Source organism: Rattus norvegicus, chromosome 19, assembly GCF_036323735.1.
Source record: "Rattus norvegicus strain BN/NHsdMcwi chromosome 19, GRCr8, whole genome shotgun sequence".
NCBI classification, from domain to species: Eukaryota; Metazoa; Chordata; class Mammalia; order Rodentia; family Muridae; genus Rattus; species Rattus norvegicus.
The window spans coordinates 9,214,540-9,232,233 of record NC_086037.1 but is presented as its reverse complement, the minus strand read 5'-3'; the positions used below and the strand labels follow the sequence as shown (position 1 = coordinate 9,232,233).

Genomic DNA, 17,694 nt, shown 5'->3' with positions numbered 1-17,694 from the left:
CTTTATTTTCTTCTTAGCCTCATGTGCCTGCCATGACCTATTTTGCCATCCCTCTTCCAAAGCAGCAAGGTCAAGTGGTCACGAACCAAGTCCTCCAAAACTGTGAGCCAAGATAAACTGTCTTTCTCTCTTTAAGTTGATGATCTTGGCTCTTTTGTTCCAGTGACACAATGATTCCATTTTCCCTTCTTGGGACTTATAACTAGATTTGTATGACTGTCGGCCTGTCTGCCCGGCTACCGTGGGACAAAGCTAGTGTCTGCCTGTCCTTTTCTTGGCATGTTGAATGAGGTGCCTGACTCTGTATCCGCTAAGCAGGGTCTGGCCTGCCTCTTATAGACCCAGTGGATGCTGAGGACTTTGATGGCCATGGATCAGCATCAGAGGGGGTGGCTGAGGATGGAAAGGTGCAGGGGACAGAGGGAGAGCTTGAGTTAGGACAGAAGCAACACCTGGAAGAGACTCTCTCCAGTCAGTGTGTAAAGATTCAGTGGAGGGACCTGAAAGGGGTTGTCCAGAGCCTCCTGAAGATCTAGCTTTGGCAAAAGTCTGCTGGTGTCCATTCCTGGTTATGGACAGTCAAGTGTCACCTACACATTTACGGCCTAGACTCTGTCCCAAACACAAGATAAAGGAGACAGTTCAGCAGTGTAAGCCCCTTTATTAACCATCCTTACTTCTCCAAGTGTGCTTGAGTAGAAAAGAACCAGCAAGAAACTGGAAACAGAGGGCAAAGGAGAGGGAGGAAGGGGGTCCTGAGGTCAAGCAGAAGCTGGGTTCTAGCCAACTGTCCCAGCTAGCCAGTCTCTGTGCCACGTCTAGCTTTATGATTGGCCACCATGAAAGGCAGCTTTGGAGGCTGGGGGAAAACAGTATAGTGGGACCAGAAAGAATGGGTACTGGGGATGGATGGGAAAGGAATAATCCAGCAGGACTGGACACTGAGCCTCCTGCCTCCACAGGACTGACCTGAGTTGGGGATGGGGGTGGGGTCGTCTTCTGGGAAGGGTCCCTTTTGCTCCTAGGATGTGTTTTACACAGAATAGATTTAGAAAGACCAATTCTGGACCTGGGACTTACAAAAGTGAGCAGGGGTAGGTTCGAGGCTAAGGCAGTCAAAATAGAGAAGTATCTAAGCTGGCCTCACCTGAGGTGGGTGTGACTCAGCGGGACTCCCAGGCACAGAGGCCAAACCTGACAGATGTGTGGAGCCAGGCAAGCCGGTGTGACAGGGTCTGGTGCCACACCCTCTCCCGTCAAATAACAAGACCCATGCATGAAGAGGTAGGGCTGGGGGAGAGGGATGGGAGTGTGGGACTGGGGGAGATGGAGAGTTAAGGAGGACATCCAGGGTCCCCAGTCTAACTGGGTCCTGGGGCTGGGTTTAGCGGGAAGAGAGAGAAGACAAGGCGTGGAGGAGCTGGAACCTTGCCTGGACCTTGGCAAGCCCAGCCTGGAAGGATGGTCTAAAAGGTCCTACCCTGAACTTCTGAAAAGACGGGCCTATCTGGAATCTGAAAGACAACAGACCGTCTGCCCATGCCAAAAGCTAACGGAGGAGTGCTCACAGCACCACGGCATGGCAGCCCCCAGCCTCAGAGCCAGGCTGGCACCGTTTGTAAACATTAGACTCGGTGATGTCTGGGAACACAGTAGAAGCATACCAGTACAACATGGACCGTTAGGACTGGACAAAGTTAGGGTAGGGACCCTAAAGACTTGGGAGGCTACCAGAGACTCAGGGGACATTTCTATGATGTTGGCATCTCCTTTGGAAGTTGCCAGGTCCCAGGAGACGCTGCCAGTGGCTTCTGAGAGACATGGGCAGGCACTAAGCCCCGAGGTACTGAGCACAGTCCTGACACACTCTGTGTGGAGGCCAGCCCTGTGCATATATGCTTTCTGTTCTTTTTTTTTCCAGAGGGAAGTCAGAATAGGCTCTCTCTTCTGAGACCCACTGACTCTCTCCATTCCCAAGTCCCAAAGGCTTGAAGTTGAGAGCTGGGTGAAGGGGACAGTCCTGTGCTATGGACCGCCATCAGGAAACAAGGCAGCTGGGCAGGATCTGTCCACAGATTTGCGGCTGATTGTCTTATGACTGTCCATGGGGAAGGTGTCCCCATGTCATCTCACTAGCCAGAACAGTACGTGGGACTTGGGCAGCTCCACAGCTCTGAGAGCTGCATCTGGTCACATGTTTGGGGAAGCAGTGTTCAGGCTAAGAGGTCCACAAAGACGGCATTGGCTGTGGTCTGGCCAAAGATGAAGGCTCCCAGGGTGACCAGAAGGACTCCATAACTGACCAGTGCCCACCAGCTGTAGGGCAGAGGACAAGAGAATGTTTCAGTCGTTTGGTTTTTTTTTTTTTTTCACATTTCTTCAGACTCATATATGTAACAGCCAATACAGTCAGTCACCTCACGTCTGCGGGCAAGGCACTTCGGGCTTCCCTAGGAATTTCCCACATAAAGGGATGTGACCCTACTTCACCATCAAGGAGACCGAGGCCTAGAGGGGTTCCTAGAGGGGCTAATGCTGAAAGGGACCACGGCAGTAGAATGCAAGTCTCCCAGTGGGAAGATACTCGGGGGGGAAAAAGCAGGGAATGAGGTGTTTCCCTCAAAGAGAAACAGTGCAGGGGCTGGAGAGATGGCTTGGTGGTTAAGGCTACATAGTGCCCTTCTAGGGGATCTCGTGTGTGTGTGTGTGTGTGTGTGTGTGTGTGTGTGTGTGTGTGTGTGTGTTTCTTACTATGTAGCTCTCTGGCTAGCCTGGTTCTCACTATGTAATGTAATGGCTTACTGCCATTGTCAGTTTGACTGAATTTGGAGTTGCCTAGGATGTGCCTATAAGAGTGTTTCCAGAGGGGTTTAACAGAGGAGGGGAGCCTCACCCTAACAGGGCCTGAACTACTTCAGGGGCTGAGGTCCTGGACTGACTGAGAAGAAATGATGGAGAAGGAAGGCCGAGAGCCACTGCCGCTGGTCCCTAACCTATGACACATGTCCACACTCCTCCCACCCCTGCCTCTGGGACCGGCTGTGCCCCCAAAGCACGAGTTGAAAACTTTGACTTTTAAGCTGTTTCACAGCACCAGGGACTCTGAACCCCTAACAACCTCCCCTTAGCCTCTGAGTGTGGAGACAACAGCAGCATGTGTCAATCCCCAGAATCCCCGAAAGTTCAAGTGTTCGGCTCTCTATTTGAAGGCCCCTCTTCGCCCCCTTGAAAGGCGCTGGGCCGGCCCTGCTTTACCTGGCCGGTTTGACCTCTTCCATTTCTGAGAGTTTGGCTTGGATGAGGCACAGCCCTAGAAGGAAAGATGCAATCCTGAGTTTGGGGGACTCAGGGATTCCCTCCCGAGGCCCAGCCTTCCCAGCCAAGAGGCAGCGTTGGTGATGGAGAAAGGCCTGTTTCTAATGAGTCTGATATCCTTGTCCTCTGCCTCAATCCTCGCCCAGCTGGCCGCCTGCCCTCTGCTCTCTCTTGATGGGCCAGCACAGTAGCTAAGAAGTACCCCTAAGGCTATATTCAGGACTCAGAGCTAAAGTAACACTGAGTAGGGACCCAGTAGTGCCTCACACCATCTGGCCTACTTCAGAGCAGGTATGGCTCCCTTGCTCCATGTCCAGTGGGATGGGCTTTGAGGAAGCTCCTGGACAGAAACAAACTGGATCCAGCAGAACTCATAGGCACACACACAAGGCGGGTTTCAGGGGGTCTGCAGCTGATCCTATGTCAGCTTAGGTCTCATGACTCCAACCTTAAGGTGCCACGGCCAGGCTTCCTTCCCTCTGGACTGGAATAAGCTAGTCAGAACTTGAGTCAAGAGTGCACACATTTGGGGTTGGGGATTTAGCTCAGCGGTAGAGCACTTGGCTAGCAAGCGCAAGGCCCTGGGTTCGGTCCCCAGCTCCCGGGAAAAAAAAAACAAACAAACAAAAAAACAAGAGTGCACACATTTGAATGAAGGGTTCAAACAGAGACCCTGGACCTGGGCCTACAGGGCTTCAAATGGGCCATCGAGCTTCTTATCTGCTGGTTTGAACTCTCAGCTTAGTGCTTCTCAACCTTCCTAATGCTGTGACCCTTTAATGCAGTTCCTTGTATTACCAATTAGCCAATTACAGAATCATTCTCGTCCCTTCATAACTGTAACTTTGCTACTGTTGTAAGTCACAATGTGACTTATTTGATATGCAGGATATTTAACCCTGTGAAAGGGTTGTTCAACTCCTGGGGTGAGGACCACTGCCCTGGCCTCTCATCGCCTCAGTAAATCAGAGATCACACCTTCTCTCTAGGAGCCAGAGCTGGGATGGCAGCACGGAGCTGAGCCTTGTCAGTGAGCAACAGAGACTACTGCTTATCCTGTCAGCCGGTTGAGCCCCTGGCTGAGGTGAGGTAGCTCCTGCTGTGTGGTAGCGATGGGGGCGCCTGGGTGTGTACCTGGGAAAATGAAGATGAAGCAGGCTGCCAGGCCTCCGATGACCGAGATGACCTTGCCAATGTCAGGGATAAAGAGTGCTAGTAGCAGGGTGAGTAGGAACCACACCAGCGTCTGCAGGACCCGGCGCCGGCGCTCTCGGCCCACGTCCTCCTCCACGGGCGTCCCCTTGTATCGCAGCCACAGGCCTTCCACCACAGCCCTGCTCACATGAGGAGGGGCTCAGGGTGCTTTGGGCAGTGCACGGGGACGAGATGCTGAGTGGGCAGTGTGGGGTCCCTGAGCCTGGGTCCTCATCTGTGACCAGCAGTGCCCTTGGTTGCTACGGGCTGCAGGTAAGTTTATGAAAGGCTTGGCCTCGTCATGTGAATACGGATGTCATTATTCCCCTTATAAAAGGAATAGTGTGGAGTATCCAAAAGGCCGTCTGGGTTCATATAAAAGCTCAGAAAAGGATCTGGCCTGGAGATCCTTACAAGGGCTTACAGAATGTGCTGGAACCAACAGGTCTGGCAATGAGTATGGGAGAGGGCATCCTGGACACATTCTTTTCTGTGGGCTTCAGTTTTCCTTGCCACAAAATAGGTTCCACATAAGACCATGTATCGTGCTAGCTCCCGGGGGGCTCTGGACAGGGTGGGGAAGGGGCTCACCGCCCACAGAAGTGTAGGATGGGATAGGAGGTGAGGACGCTCAGGATGATGAAGGCTCGGGCAACAGCCACAGCCACGTCCTCTGAGGGGTAGGACCGGAGCACGTCAGGATCCACGGCAGCTCCAAAAGTCAGGAAGCCGCAGATGCCTGTGGATGAGGACCAGGGGCGGGGTGAGGACAACCATGGGAGAGTAAGGGGTAGACCATCTAATCTTGCTAGGAGCAACATCACTCAAGAGAGAATGCTGCAGCAGCTTGGGGAGTGAGGCCGGGGCCTCAGAAAGGAAGCCTGCCTTCTCAGATGTCCTTTGATGGTGGGCCCACCAGCCCCCACACTTTTCTGCACGTCGGTCAGGTCTCAGTTCAGATGTCCCCTCCTCAGAGCGTGTAGACTTACCCACGCACAGTCGACCCCACCCCGGACACTTGCTGACCTCCCTATTGTAGTCCCCGTCCACCTCTCTCTAAATTGTCCCAGTCAGAACACGATGGGACCCATGGCAGAAGGGACTTTGCCTCTTGTGCTTCTTGCCGTTGCTTCAGAGGCTGAAACTGCACTAGCCCGGGCTGCTCCTGTCCTCGTCCCTTATCACAGGGGGGTGGTAACTCTCAGTTCACCTCTGACCTCTTGTCTAAACCCAGGCAGCAGCCAGAGATTTCTTTGCCTAGTCATTTCCCACCCGAGAGATGCATCCTCCCAGGCTCCGGGCAGCACCCACCCTCTTCCCCTTGGATGCCAGCTTCCCAGGCACCGGCTTCTTACACCCCAGCCGCACAGACCTCCCTCCCATGTCTGCCCAGAAGGCCTGCACTTACAGTTTCTCTCTGGAATGCTCCCCACCACCCAGCTCTTTAGAGTCTGTCTTTTCCCTTGTGGGCCTCTCCAGGTACCACGCACTCAGAGAGGAGTCTTCTGGGAATGCCAGCGCCTCCGTTCAGTCCTGTTCCCTACTTCCTGGTTTCAGCGCCATGATGGCATCTACTCCTGCATTATTTCATTATTATTTATGCATGACTGTTTCTCCAAGACTGTCATCCCACCAGGGCTGGGGCCAGTTCCATGTGTCCCTGTAGCAACCCCACAATGGGAACACCTCTGAACATCCTGGGCAGCTCAATTCACGTCAATGCCTACAGAAGTGTTTGCTGAGTTAAGAGTGCAGAGTTTCCCTAGGAAAGCTGGACCGGAAACCATCCCAAGCCTGGCCTCTGGAGGGGAGCACTCACCTGTGCCCATGTAGACAGCCAGAGCTATGACCATGGCAGCCGTCACCACTCCGCCCCAGGTCTTTACTTGGGGCTGCCGCATGCTGTTGAAGACCGGTACGCTGCTCACGTGGCACTGTCCAGGTGAAGGGTATGGTCATGGTGGGGAAGTGGCCTCATCCCCAAGTCTCAAAGGGAGGCACCTTGGGGGCAAAGGTCCCAGGGCTAAGGGGCAAGCCTTGGTTCATCTCCCCGGGAATCCAACCATCATATCTATAATCTGGGTCCATTCCCAGTGCTGGGGGTGTGTGCGTGTGTCTGAGCTAATGGGACAGAAGGGACCCTGGTGCTGGCACCTGAAATCCAAAGCAGATGGTGGGCATGGCGTTGAACACAGCCATCCAGGAAGCTGGTCTGTGGGCAAACATAACGTGAACCTGTGAATCCCACAGAGCCACCAACCGTCCCCACCGCCCTCACTCTTCATTCATCCACCAACCTCCAACAACTAGCACTCTGCACTCTAAACATACACGGGCAGAGGACACATCTGTCTTAAAACTCCGGAGACAGGCTCTGAGAAGCCATCCTAGGACCAGAGTCCAGACTTCCTGGCCCCTGAACTTTACTTCTCAGTTGTTTCTTTAAGATAGGTGGATGGATGGGTGGGTGGATGATTGATGGATGGATGGATGGATGGATGATGGATGGATGGATGGGTGGGTGGATGGGTGGGTGGGTGGAAGGATGGATGGATGGGTGGATGGATGGGTGGGTAGATGGATGGATGGATGGGTGGGTGGATGGGTGGGTGGGTGGAAGGATGGATGGATGGATGGGTGGATGGATGGGTGGGTAGATGGATGGATGGATGATGGATGGATGGGTGGGTGGATGATTGATGGATGGATGGATGATGGATGGATGGATGGGTGGGTGGATGGGTGGGTGGATGGGTGGGTGGGTGGATGGGTGGGTGGGTGGAAGGATGGAAGGATGGATGGGTGGATGGATGGGTGGGTAGATGGATGGATGGATGGATGGGTGGATGGATGGGTGGGTAGATGGATGGATGGATGGATGATAGATGGATGGGTGGGTGGGTGGATTGATGGATGGATGGATGATGGATGGATGATGGATGGATGGGTGAGTTGGTGGATGGGTGGATGGATGGGTGGGTGGGTGGATGGGTAGATGGATGGATGGGTGAGTTGGTGGATGGATGGGTGGATAGATGGATGGATGGGTGGGTGGATGGGTGGATGGATGGGTGAGTTGGTGGATGGATGGGTGGATAGATGGATGGATGGGTGGGTGGGTGGATGGGTGGATGGATGGGTGGATGGATGGGTAGATGGGTGGGTGGGTGGATAGGTTGGTAAGTGGATGGATGGGTGGGTAGATGGGTGGGTGGGTGGATGGGTGGGTGGATAGGTAGGTGGATGGATGGATGGGTGGGTAGATGGGTGGATGGGTGGGTAGATGGGTGGATGGGTGGGTAGATGGGTGGGTAAATGGGTGGGTGGATAGGTTGGTGAGTGGATGGATGGGTGGGTAGATGGGTGGATGGGTGGGTAGATGGGTGGATGGATGGGTGGGTGGATAGGTTGGTGAGTGGATGGATGGGTGGGTAGATGGGTGGATGGGTGGGTAGATGGGTGGGTAGATAGGTAGGTGGATGGATGGATGGGTGGGTAGATGGGTGGATGGGTGGGTAGATGGGTGGGTGGGTGGGTGGATGGATAGGTTGGTGAGTGGATGGATGGGTGGGTAGATGGATGGATGGGTGGGTAGATGGATGGATGGGTGGGTAGATGGGTGGGTGGGTGGATGGATAGGTTGGTGAGTGGATGGATGGGTGGGTAGATGGGTGGATGGGTGGGTAGATGGGTGGGTGGGTGGGTGGGTGGATGGATGGGTGGGTGAACGGATCAATGAACCGGAAAGCTAGGCATGGTGGTGTGTATCTATACTTGGGAGGTGGAGGCAGGAGGGGGATCAGGAGCTCTAGGACAGGCTACACAGTGAGTTTAAGCCTACCTCGGGCTACAGGGTACCCAGTCTGATAAATCTGGGAAGAGTAACTGAGAAAACGTGCAAATTTTCCCTGATAGTCTCCTCAACGTGGGGCTGTGCATAACACTGTAGCATCTGCTGGACGGTGGTGGTAAAGATTCCCTCTGCCCCAGACGGTCATTCTTCCATCCATGTAAAAACAAACAAACAACCCCCTACCCCAAACCAGAAGGGGCCCTCTCATCACCTTCCTAGTGAGTTAGTATGAATGAACTAATGAGTCTCGGGATATTTAGATGCCAGACCATTAGCAGCTTCTACCCCATGTACTTCCCAGGGACCCTCACCTACCTGGTCAAGATGTCCCCCGGGCGCATCTCCTTATCTGGCCAGATGTATTTGATAATTACAATGGCGGTGACATACCAGGTGCCCACGACACTCAGGGAGCTGCCAAGAAGTAGACACTGAGTTCCTAGTCCCCAGCGTCAGCCCTGCCTTGCCCAACTCCATCCTCAGAAGTGTCCACCCTCGCTCTAGCCACCAAACCACCCAAAAAGCTCAGGAGAAATAAGCTTTGGGGGATCTGCCATGGGAAGGAGGGAGCTTGTCAGCACGTCAGCCACGGGCACAAGCACTGACTCAAAAGAGCACATCCAGGAACTGGGCTCCAAAGCACAGCCACAAGCTCAGTCTGAGCAGCCAGATGTGGCAAGGGCTCACAGCTGGCCATCCCATGGGCCTGGCCTCTGAGAACTGAAGACTCTAGGGCAAGGTGGGAGAGTGCAGAGTGGGGTACTGACATCAAGGAAACCCTGCAAGATGGTCGTGGGAAACAGCCCAACCCTCAGGGATTTTCAGATACAGGGCTAAGAAGTCAGTCTTCTCTCCCTCTCTGAGCTCCAGGGAAGACCCCACCAAGCTTGCAATATCAAGATCACCAGCTCCCAGCTTCTAGGAAAACCAACGCCCAGGCCAGCATCTGCCGTTACACTGCCAGCCATCACCAAAGCCTTCTCTGACAAGGACACTTAGGTCAAAACCTTTCAGTGATGCAAAGGGCCACTTTCTTCCTTGATATAAAAGGAAAAGGAAAGTCCTAGTTCTAGGTTCCTGCCAGCTCTGGTCTGCCCTGGCTTGCCTATTCTGGCTCCCTAAGCAAGATGCCATGGAGGAGACGGGTTCCCCACCAGAAATGGCTCTCCAGTTGCCTTTGATCAGAGCCTCTGTCTGGCCCAGGCTGGGTTGGGACCTCCGAACCTGGCATATTTCTGGAAGCCGATCTCCTTGGGGATGGACAGGGGCAGGATGAAGAGGAAGGCAGTGAGGCTGATGGTGAACTTGCGGTCTGTGTACCAGGGGCTGCCGCTGGCCCCATCAGGCTCCTTCGCCATGACAGCTATAACTGCATAGGGAAGGAAGGAATGTCAAGCCAGGCCATTCGGGGTGTGGCCTCTCGCATCAACAGGTCCTAAGACTCCTCTCTAAGAAGCAGGACTTGCAGAGAGGGCAGATCTAATTTGTACCACTCTTCCCCCTTTACCTCAGGACCCTCAGGCCAAGGGGAAAAAGAGGAGGTGGGCACTGGGGGTCGGGGAGCGGCTCACTCTTGTCCTGCTGGTCCCCAATAATGATGAGGAAGGCGATGCAGGTCCCGAAGGTGTAGACTGCAATGGCTATCTCACACAGCACACCGGTCAGCTTGCCACACACAGCCCATACCACCTCCTGGTAGGTCCTCTCATTGCTGGCTTGGGAGCAGTAGGCCAGAATGACCAGCCCACTAATGATGAAAACCAGCATGCCCTGCAGGCAGAACAGGGGAGAGGGTGTGGGGAAGGCACGGTGAGCTCCTTACTGGCTCCAATGTCCAAAGCACGTTTACAATTGGGTCTCGCAGGACAATTTTAACAGATTACTCGATGTGGCCAAGTTGTAATTTTCTTTAAAAATGAGTTTCAGGTGCTAGAGAAATGGCTCACTGGTTAGAGGTACCGGCTGCTCTTTCAGAGGACCTGGGGTCAATTCCCAGCATCCATGCAGGGGCTCAACAGACATCGCTAACTCCAGTTCCGCAGGGGGAATGTGGTGCCCTCTTCTGGCCTTCACTGGTACTGCATGCATGTGGCGCACAAACGTGCTTGCAGGCAAAACGCTCACATGTAAAACAATTTTAAAAAACAAAGTAAAGAAAATGAATTTCATTAAAAATTTTAAACATGGGCTGGAGAGATGGCTCAGTGGTTAAGAGCACTGACTGCTCTTCCAGAGGTCCTGAGTTCAAATCCCAGCAACCACATGGTGGCTCACAACCATCTGTAATGGGATCTGATGCCCTCTTCTGGTGTGTACAGTGTACTTATATATAATAAATCTTTAAAAAAATTTTTTTTAAACATGCAATTAAGGGGCTGGAGAGATGGCTCAGTGGTTAAGAGCACTGACTGCTCTTCCAGAGGTCCTGAGTTCAAATCCCAGCAACCACATGGTGGCTCACAACCATCTGTAGTGGGATCCGACGCTCTCTTCTGTGTATCTGATGACGGCCACAGCGTACTCATACATTAAATAGATTTTTTTTTTTTGATTCTTTTTTTCGGAGCTGGGGACCGAACCCAGGGCCTTGCGCTTCCTAGGTAAGCGCTCTACCACTGAGCTAAATCCCCAGCCCCTAAATAGATCTTTTAAAAGAATGCAAACGGGGGCTGGAGAGATGGCTCAGTGGTTAAGAGCACCGACTGCTCTTCCTGAGGTCCTGAGTTCAAATCCCAGCAACCACATGGTGGCTCACAACCATCTGTAATGAGATCTGATGCCCTCTTCTGGTGTGTCTGAAGGCAGCTACAGTGTACTCATACAATAAAATAAAATCTTAAAAAAAATAAATTTATAAAAGAATGCAAACAAACAGGGTGGACCCCAAACAGATTCAAACTCGGTTTCAAAAATAATTTATGATTTTCTTTGCTTTCTTTCCTTTTTTTTTTTTTTTTTGTTTTCTTATTTTATCTTGTTGCTGTCTACTGAGATAAAGTCTCACTTGGTAGCCCAGGCTGGATGATAGAATATGGTACATGCTGGCCTTGAACTCATGACGGTTTTTCTGCCTCAATCTCTTAAGTTCTGAGATTTTCTCCCCCCTCATTTTATTATCTTTCCATTGTATTTGAAGCCAATACAAACATTCTTTTTATTTCATCAATAAATACTTCAATAATTCTAAAAGTGGTTATTTAAACATAACCACAAAAATCAATAGAACACCTAAAAACTTAAATATGCAGGGGCTGGGGATGTGGCTTAGAGTGCTTGCCTAGTGTGCAAGCATGCATGAAGCCCTGGGTTTGACCTTCAGTACTGCATAAAACTGAGTGTGGTGGCCTTATTTGTGATCCCAGCACCCGGGATGGGGAAGCAGGAAGATCTGAAGTTAAAGTTCATCCTTGGCCACACAGCAAGTTCTGCAATAGACTGGTAATGTCTGTACACAGAGAGTTCTGCAATAGACTGGTAATGTCTGTACACAGAAAGTTCTGCAACAGACTGGTAATGTCTATCACTCATAAGGGAGGGAAGAACGATACCCTATGTCCCCGATGGCTCACCTCTTGATTCAAAGCCTCCCCTCCAAATCAAAGAGCCCTCCGCTGCCAGCGCACTCACCATCTGCAGGGCGATGCCGGCTGCCACGCCCCCAGCAGTGCTGAAGGCTGCTGGGAAGTTGAGCAGACCCGCGCCGAGGCAGGCATTGACAACGATGAAGACTGCTCCAAGCGTCGAAGTGGTGCCGCTGTCTGGATCTCCAGGGGACGCTTCCCCCTCTCTCTTGGGCACCACATCCACACAGGGACTTTGTAGCAAACGGGCCCGCTCCCCAGCATCAGTGCTGGAGCCCCACTCGCTGTAGTCACTGTTGATGCTGACCTGGGCCATGGCCCAAGACTACTTTCCTTCCGAAAGCTATGGGCTCTGCCTCAGGACCACATTTCTGGGCTTGCTGGGAGGATGCCTGCCCCTTCAGGGGTTCTAATCTCAGGGAATGCTGGTCAACCTAGGTAAGACAAAGGCAGAGATTATGTTTATCCCGAAACAGTGACTCTGGGGCACAAAAATGTGAAACAACGTTCCCAGGATCACATGGCTAGGACATCAGTGCCGGGCCCTCACCAAGTGAACGGCAAGGCACCACATGGCTAAGATGCAGCGCTGCTCTGTGCAGACGACTGCCCTGAGGTCACGGTGTGGGTGGCAGACGGAGAAACATGTCAGCTGCGCATCTGACTTGTTTCATTCTTATAGGCCAGAGAGGTTAATAAGACCCAAACATAAGAGAGTCTGAGATGATGGGGAGATGACTCAGCGATAGGGCACTTGGCTACCAACGCCAAACACTGCAAAGAGAGTAAAGACGCAGAAGAGAGCAGTACTAAAATCCCAGCACCTGGAGAGGCCCAAAGGGAGGTGTGACACAGGCACGTCTTAGATTGTCTGATCCCACAGTCTTGGGATCAGAAGGCCCAGAGAAATCAAAGCGCAGAGGCAGGATGGTGCAAGAGCACCAACACAGTCTGGATCTAGCCCCGCCAGGCTTCCCAGGTTGTCCGCACTGGGGCTGCTACCAAGACCTCCGGATGTTTCATTGCATTTCATCCCAGCATGCTTCCCTGCGACCCAGACATCAAAACTGCGGGGCTTTTAAAGCCTTTCAAAATTCAGGTTAACTCCCTTTCTCCTACATGGCGATCCCTGTCCTATCAATCCTCAGGAAAATTTTATTTTTTAAAAGACAGGGTCTCCCTGCAATCCTGGCTGTCCTTGAACTCACAGTGACCCTTCTGCCTCTGCCTGAATTCTAAGATTAAAGGAGTGTGCCACCAAACCCAGTGTGAGACTTATTTATTTATTACACATAAATACACTGTAGCTGTCTTCAGACACACCAGAAGAGGGCATCAGATCTCATTGCAGATGGTTGTGAGCCACCATGTGGTTGCTGGGATTTGAACTCAGGACCTCTGGAAGAGCAGTCGGTGCTCTCAATTGCTGTGAGCCATCTTGCCAGCCCCTGTGAGACTAATTTTTAAAATTACATTTATTTGTTTCACGTCTGCACCTGCACTTGTGTGGGAGTCAGAAGATAACTTTTGGGACTCAGTTCTTCCTTCACGACATGGGTCTAGGGGACGGCCTTATGTCATCAGCCCAGCAGCCTATACATTATACCCACTGAACTATCACGCTGGGCCAGGAAATTAATTCTTAACTGTGTGTTCGGAATATTCCCAGTCCTAAGTCCCAGCTTGTCCCCATTTCCTTGGCTGCTCACTGAGTCCTTTTGAGAGCTATTACAGGGCTTGACACTGCTCAGTGCCACTTCCTACATCATTTGTTTGGTGCTAGCCCTGTGCTGGTTCTAGACTTGCTTTCCCAAAGCTAGACTAGAAGGCTCTGAGGCCAGACATGTGGTGTTTGTTACTATGAGCCACAACTGAATAGACAGGACGGCGGCTATAACCAGAGGTACAGAAGCCCAGGCATTGCATACGCCATCCTTGGTCAGGCAGCATCACCAGTGGCTGGGATTCAAAACGCAGGCGAAGGTGTCTGTCACCAAGCCTGATGACAAGGCTTGACTCCTGGGACCCGCATGGTGGAAGGAGAGAAACAATTCTCACAAGTTTCCTCTGACGATACACACACAGACTGACAGACAGACACACTGAATCAGTGTATGAATGAATGAATGAACAGAGACCAGACAACAAAATTCTTAGAACATTCTTATACGGCCCAGAGCATTCACCTGTTTGCCTCTGCCTCCTTCCCAGGCCTCTGTACTGGGAGAGCAGGCTTCTCACCTGACTGTTCTCACTCTTGGGGAACACACAACCTAACTTCAGGCTTCCCTTTGGCCTTTCAGCCAGGAGGTTCACTTTTTTTTAAGTCCTGAATTGTTTTGAAGAGCCCAGCTCTGAAAAACGACCCTTAGCGTTCTCACTGCAATGCAGAACCTCTAAGAGAAATAATGTTTCTTAAAGAGCCACACCTAAGCCCACACGATCTAAGGAGGCTCATGCCTGTAATCTCAGTACTTCAGAGGCTGAGGCAGGAGGACTGTAGTGAGCTCAAGGTCAGCTTGAACCAAATAGTTAGTCCTGGGCAATACAGTATAATCCTGTCTCAAAAAACAACTAACACACATGTGCCATGCGTGTGCACATGCGCATACACATACATACATACATACACACACACACAAACACACACACACACACACACACACACACACACACACCCCTGAGTTGGGAGGGGCTGTGCTCTGAGACTCAGAGGACAAAAGCTAGCCTAACCTGTCCTCTTCCTACCTGCATGACCCTGGGTAAGTCACTTTAGTCCCCGTCTAAGCCTTTTCATGTTATAAATTCTCACGAAGAGTATGTTATATTAATAAGCATTACCAGGGTGGGCACACGGTACAGTCCGTGTTTACCACAAATGAGGCTTGGGAGATGATCCCTAACAAGCTCCACTTTGGGGCTGGTAAGATGGCTGAATGGGTAAAAGTGCTTGCAATCAAGATTGATGACTTGAGTTCGATCCCTGGGACCCATACAGTGGAGAGAAAGAATGGTCAGGTTGTTCTCTGACCTCTCCAGGTAGGAACTATGGGAAGTTCATTCATTCACATCCTCATTCTCTGTAGTTAAAAAAAAAAGGGTGGGGTGGGGTGGGGGAGGCCCTGGAGAGATGGCTCAGTGGTTAAGAGCACTGACTGCTCTAACGGAGGTCCTGAGTTCAAACCCCAGCAACCACATGGTGGCTCACAACCATCTGTAATGGGGATCTGGTGCCCTCTTCTGGTGTGTCTGAAGATGGCAATAGTGTACGCATAAATTAATTAATTAATTAATTAATTAAAAAATAATTTCCCAGGTTGGAGAGATGGCTCAGTGGTTAAAAGCACTGTCTGCTCTTCCACAGGTCCAGAGTTCAAGTCCCAGCAACCACAACCATCTGTAATGGGACCCGATGGCCTCCTTTGGTGTGTCTGAAGACAGCAACAGTGTACTCACATACATAAAATAAATAAATCTTTTTTTTTTTTTTGGTTCTTTTTTTCGGAGCTGGGGACCGAACCCCGGGCCTTGCGCTTCCTAGGCAAGCGCTCTACCACTGAGCTAAATCCCCAACCCCCCCCCCTTTTTTTTGTTTAAATCCCATTTTTCTCCCCACAAAGGCCACAGCTACTGTCCATCCCTCTTGATAAGGTCAGCCCATTGCAAAGGAGGAGGTCTAGAAAGGTCATCGAGGCCCCCAGGGATGCTTCCCAGGTGTGCCTTCTGATGAGGGACAAAGCTGGGGACATCTACCCAGGAAGGAATCAAAAGGTGCAGGCGCTCTGGAACAGCTGCCATCCAGTAACTAAGGGACACCGTCCCAGGGCTGTGGTCCTCTGCTGGGACCAGAATCAGAAACACCAGTCTAGCCACAGACTTCTTCCTCTTATGGGGCAATCTCCCTTCCCAGTCAGCAACTCAGCAAAATCTCAGTGGTGAGTAGCGGAGGCAGTCTGAGGACTCCCCTAGTCCAGGCATAGCTCCAGAGAGGTCTAAGGCCATACAGTCCACATTGCTCACACCACAGAAACAGACCTCAAAGTCATGTGACCCTAAGTCTGTCTAGGAAGCAGGTTTCTCTTTGGCACCCTTACCCAGCCCTGGGCCATCTGCCCAGCCTCTCTTGCAATCACACAAAAACTCAGGTCGAGTAAGCCCACCCCCTGGACCACTCTTACTGGTCTAAGAGTTTTTCCCCTATCCCAATTATTCAGTCCCACTGCTCCCAACTTACCTGCTAATCTAGAAGAGGGCTGTTTCCTCTGCCCAAAGGTATGGGCTCAGAGTCTCCTCACCTCCCTTTTTGGTCTCAAGTTCTTCTCAAGGCTTTACCTAAAATCTGCAGTTAGTAGAGGGAAGAGTTTGGCCTTTTGCGGCTGGCTACCGAGGTGGGGGAGATTTACACTGAATAGTTCTGAATAACCAATGATAAGGAGTAGAGTGCCAAGTCAGATAGGTAAAAGGCCCATGAAGGAAAGGGATTACATTAAGGTCACAGTGAGCAGTTGGCGGGGACAGAGCTGTAAGCACAATGGTCGGAGATGGAACAGACTTCACAGGCTTCCCAGTCCAGCCTGGGACCAGCACTGAAACACGAGATTTGGATTGCATTAGGAGGTGGGACAGCGAGTACCTAGCCAGGATGGGTTGGGGTGAGTCCCAAGCCTGGCGTAAAATCGGTGGGTTGCGTGTGTAACTCCGGACCTGACTCGATCCTGGCCTAGGACTGAATGGAGAGCCGCCCAAGGCTAAGGCGTGGCGGGACCGTGCACCAGAGAGCAACAGGGAAAGTCGCTGGCGGAGCCTTGCAGGAATCTAGTCTCAGCAGTGAGAGGGGACTCCGAGGACCCAGGAACCCTACAACCCCACCTTACACCTCCCATACCTCCTTTCACAAACCTTGTAGGCGTCGCTCCAGAGCCGACTCTAGAAACACGTGAGTTTGAATCACATGACGTCCAGCTAGCACGGACCGCAGGACACTCTGGGAATTGTAGTTTTTTTAAGCCAGTGTCACTCTCTCGGACCATACCAGCTTCTCAACCCAGCACCAGTTCTGAGCCAGCTTGGTTCTCTGCCAACCCATTTATCCGGTTATTTTTAGAATCGGTCCCTTGGCCAAACTAAACATTGTTCCTTCCTCCTGGAAAGAGCGTTAAGAGGTTTGGCATCTTAGTACTCGGGAGCCATGGGCCAAAGCTATTTGGCCTCATTATGTTTGTTCCTGCAGTCATTGCCGCAGCAAGTGACTCCAGAGTTTCTTTGACTGAGGAGTGTGAGGGACCATTGAACAAGAGCCAGAGCCAGTGTAAGCATGCGTTAATCCCTGGCTACAACCTTAAGGCTAGATTTCAGAAGGGTTTGAGGCGGTTCAGGCTCTCGACCTACTGAATGAAGGTGTGAATGCCTAGAGCTTTCTTACTGAATGGAGGTGTGAATGCCTAGAGCTTTGACTTCTGTACTTGGCTGTATGCCACTTACAAAGGAAATCCTTTTCTGCTTCTTTCTCTGTGGGTCTAGAGCTTGAATCTGGGCTCTAGGCAAGGGCTATACCTTTCGGTTACAGTCGCAGCTGGTTTAATTAATGTTTAATTAATGTTTCATTGTATTTTGGTGTGTCTGTGTCGTCACAGCATTCATGTGGAGCCAACAGGGCAGCTCTCACGAGTTGTTTCTCTCTTTACATCCTGTGGGTCCTGGGTATAGCATTCAGGTCTTCAGGGTTGGTAACAAGTGCTTTTACTCGTTGAG

The 17,694-nt window shown here is 51.6% G+C and overlaps 1 protein-coding gene across 4 annotated transcripts; it reads right to left on the bottom strand.

Annotated features, from left to right (window-relative positions):
• Positions 1-641: 641 nt before the first annotated feature.
• Slc38a7 (solute carrier family 38, member 7) lies at positions 642-16,898 on the bottom strand. Of its 4 annotated transcripts, XM_006255067.4 has the most exons (12): positions 16,843-16,898; positions 16,178-16,282; positions 11,990-12,377; positions 9,934-10,132; positions 9,587-9,731; positions 8,678-8,776; positions 6,664-6,721; positions 6,329-6,443; positions 5,101-5,248; positions 4,450-4,649; positions 3,256-3,310; positions 642-2,316 (listed from the first exon to the last, which is right to left on the bottom strand). In XM_006255067.4, exons 3-12 carry the CDS (start codon positions 12,257-12,259, stop codon positions 2,214-2,216), a joined length of 1,392 nt encoding a protein of 463 aa, XP_006255129.1. In that variant the 5' UTR covers positions 12,260-12,377; positions 16,178-16,282; positions 16,843-16,898; the 3' UTR covers positions 642-2,213. The 4 variants fall into 4 exon arrangements, with proteins under 4 accessions (XP_006255129.1, XP_063133911.1, XP_063133912.1 ...); NM_001003705.2 differs by lacking the exon at positions 16,178-16,282 and having other exon boundaries at positions 1,909-2,316; positions 16,843-16,856; XM_063277841.1 differs by lacking the exons at positions 11,990-12,377; positions 16,178-16,282; positions 16,843-16,898 and adding an exon at positions 10,309-10,560.
• Positions 16,899-17,694: the final 796 nt, after the last annotated feature.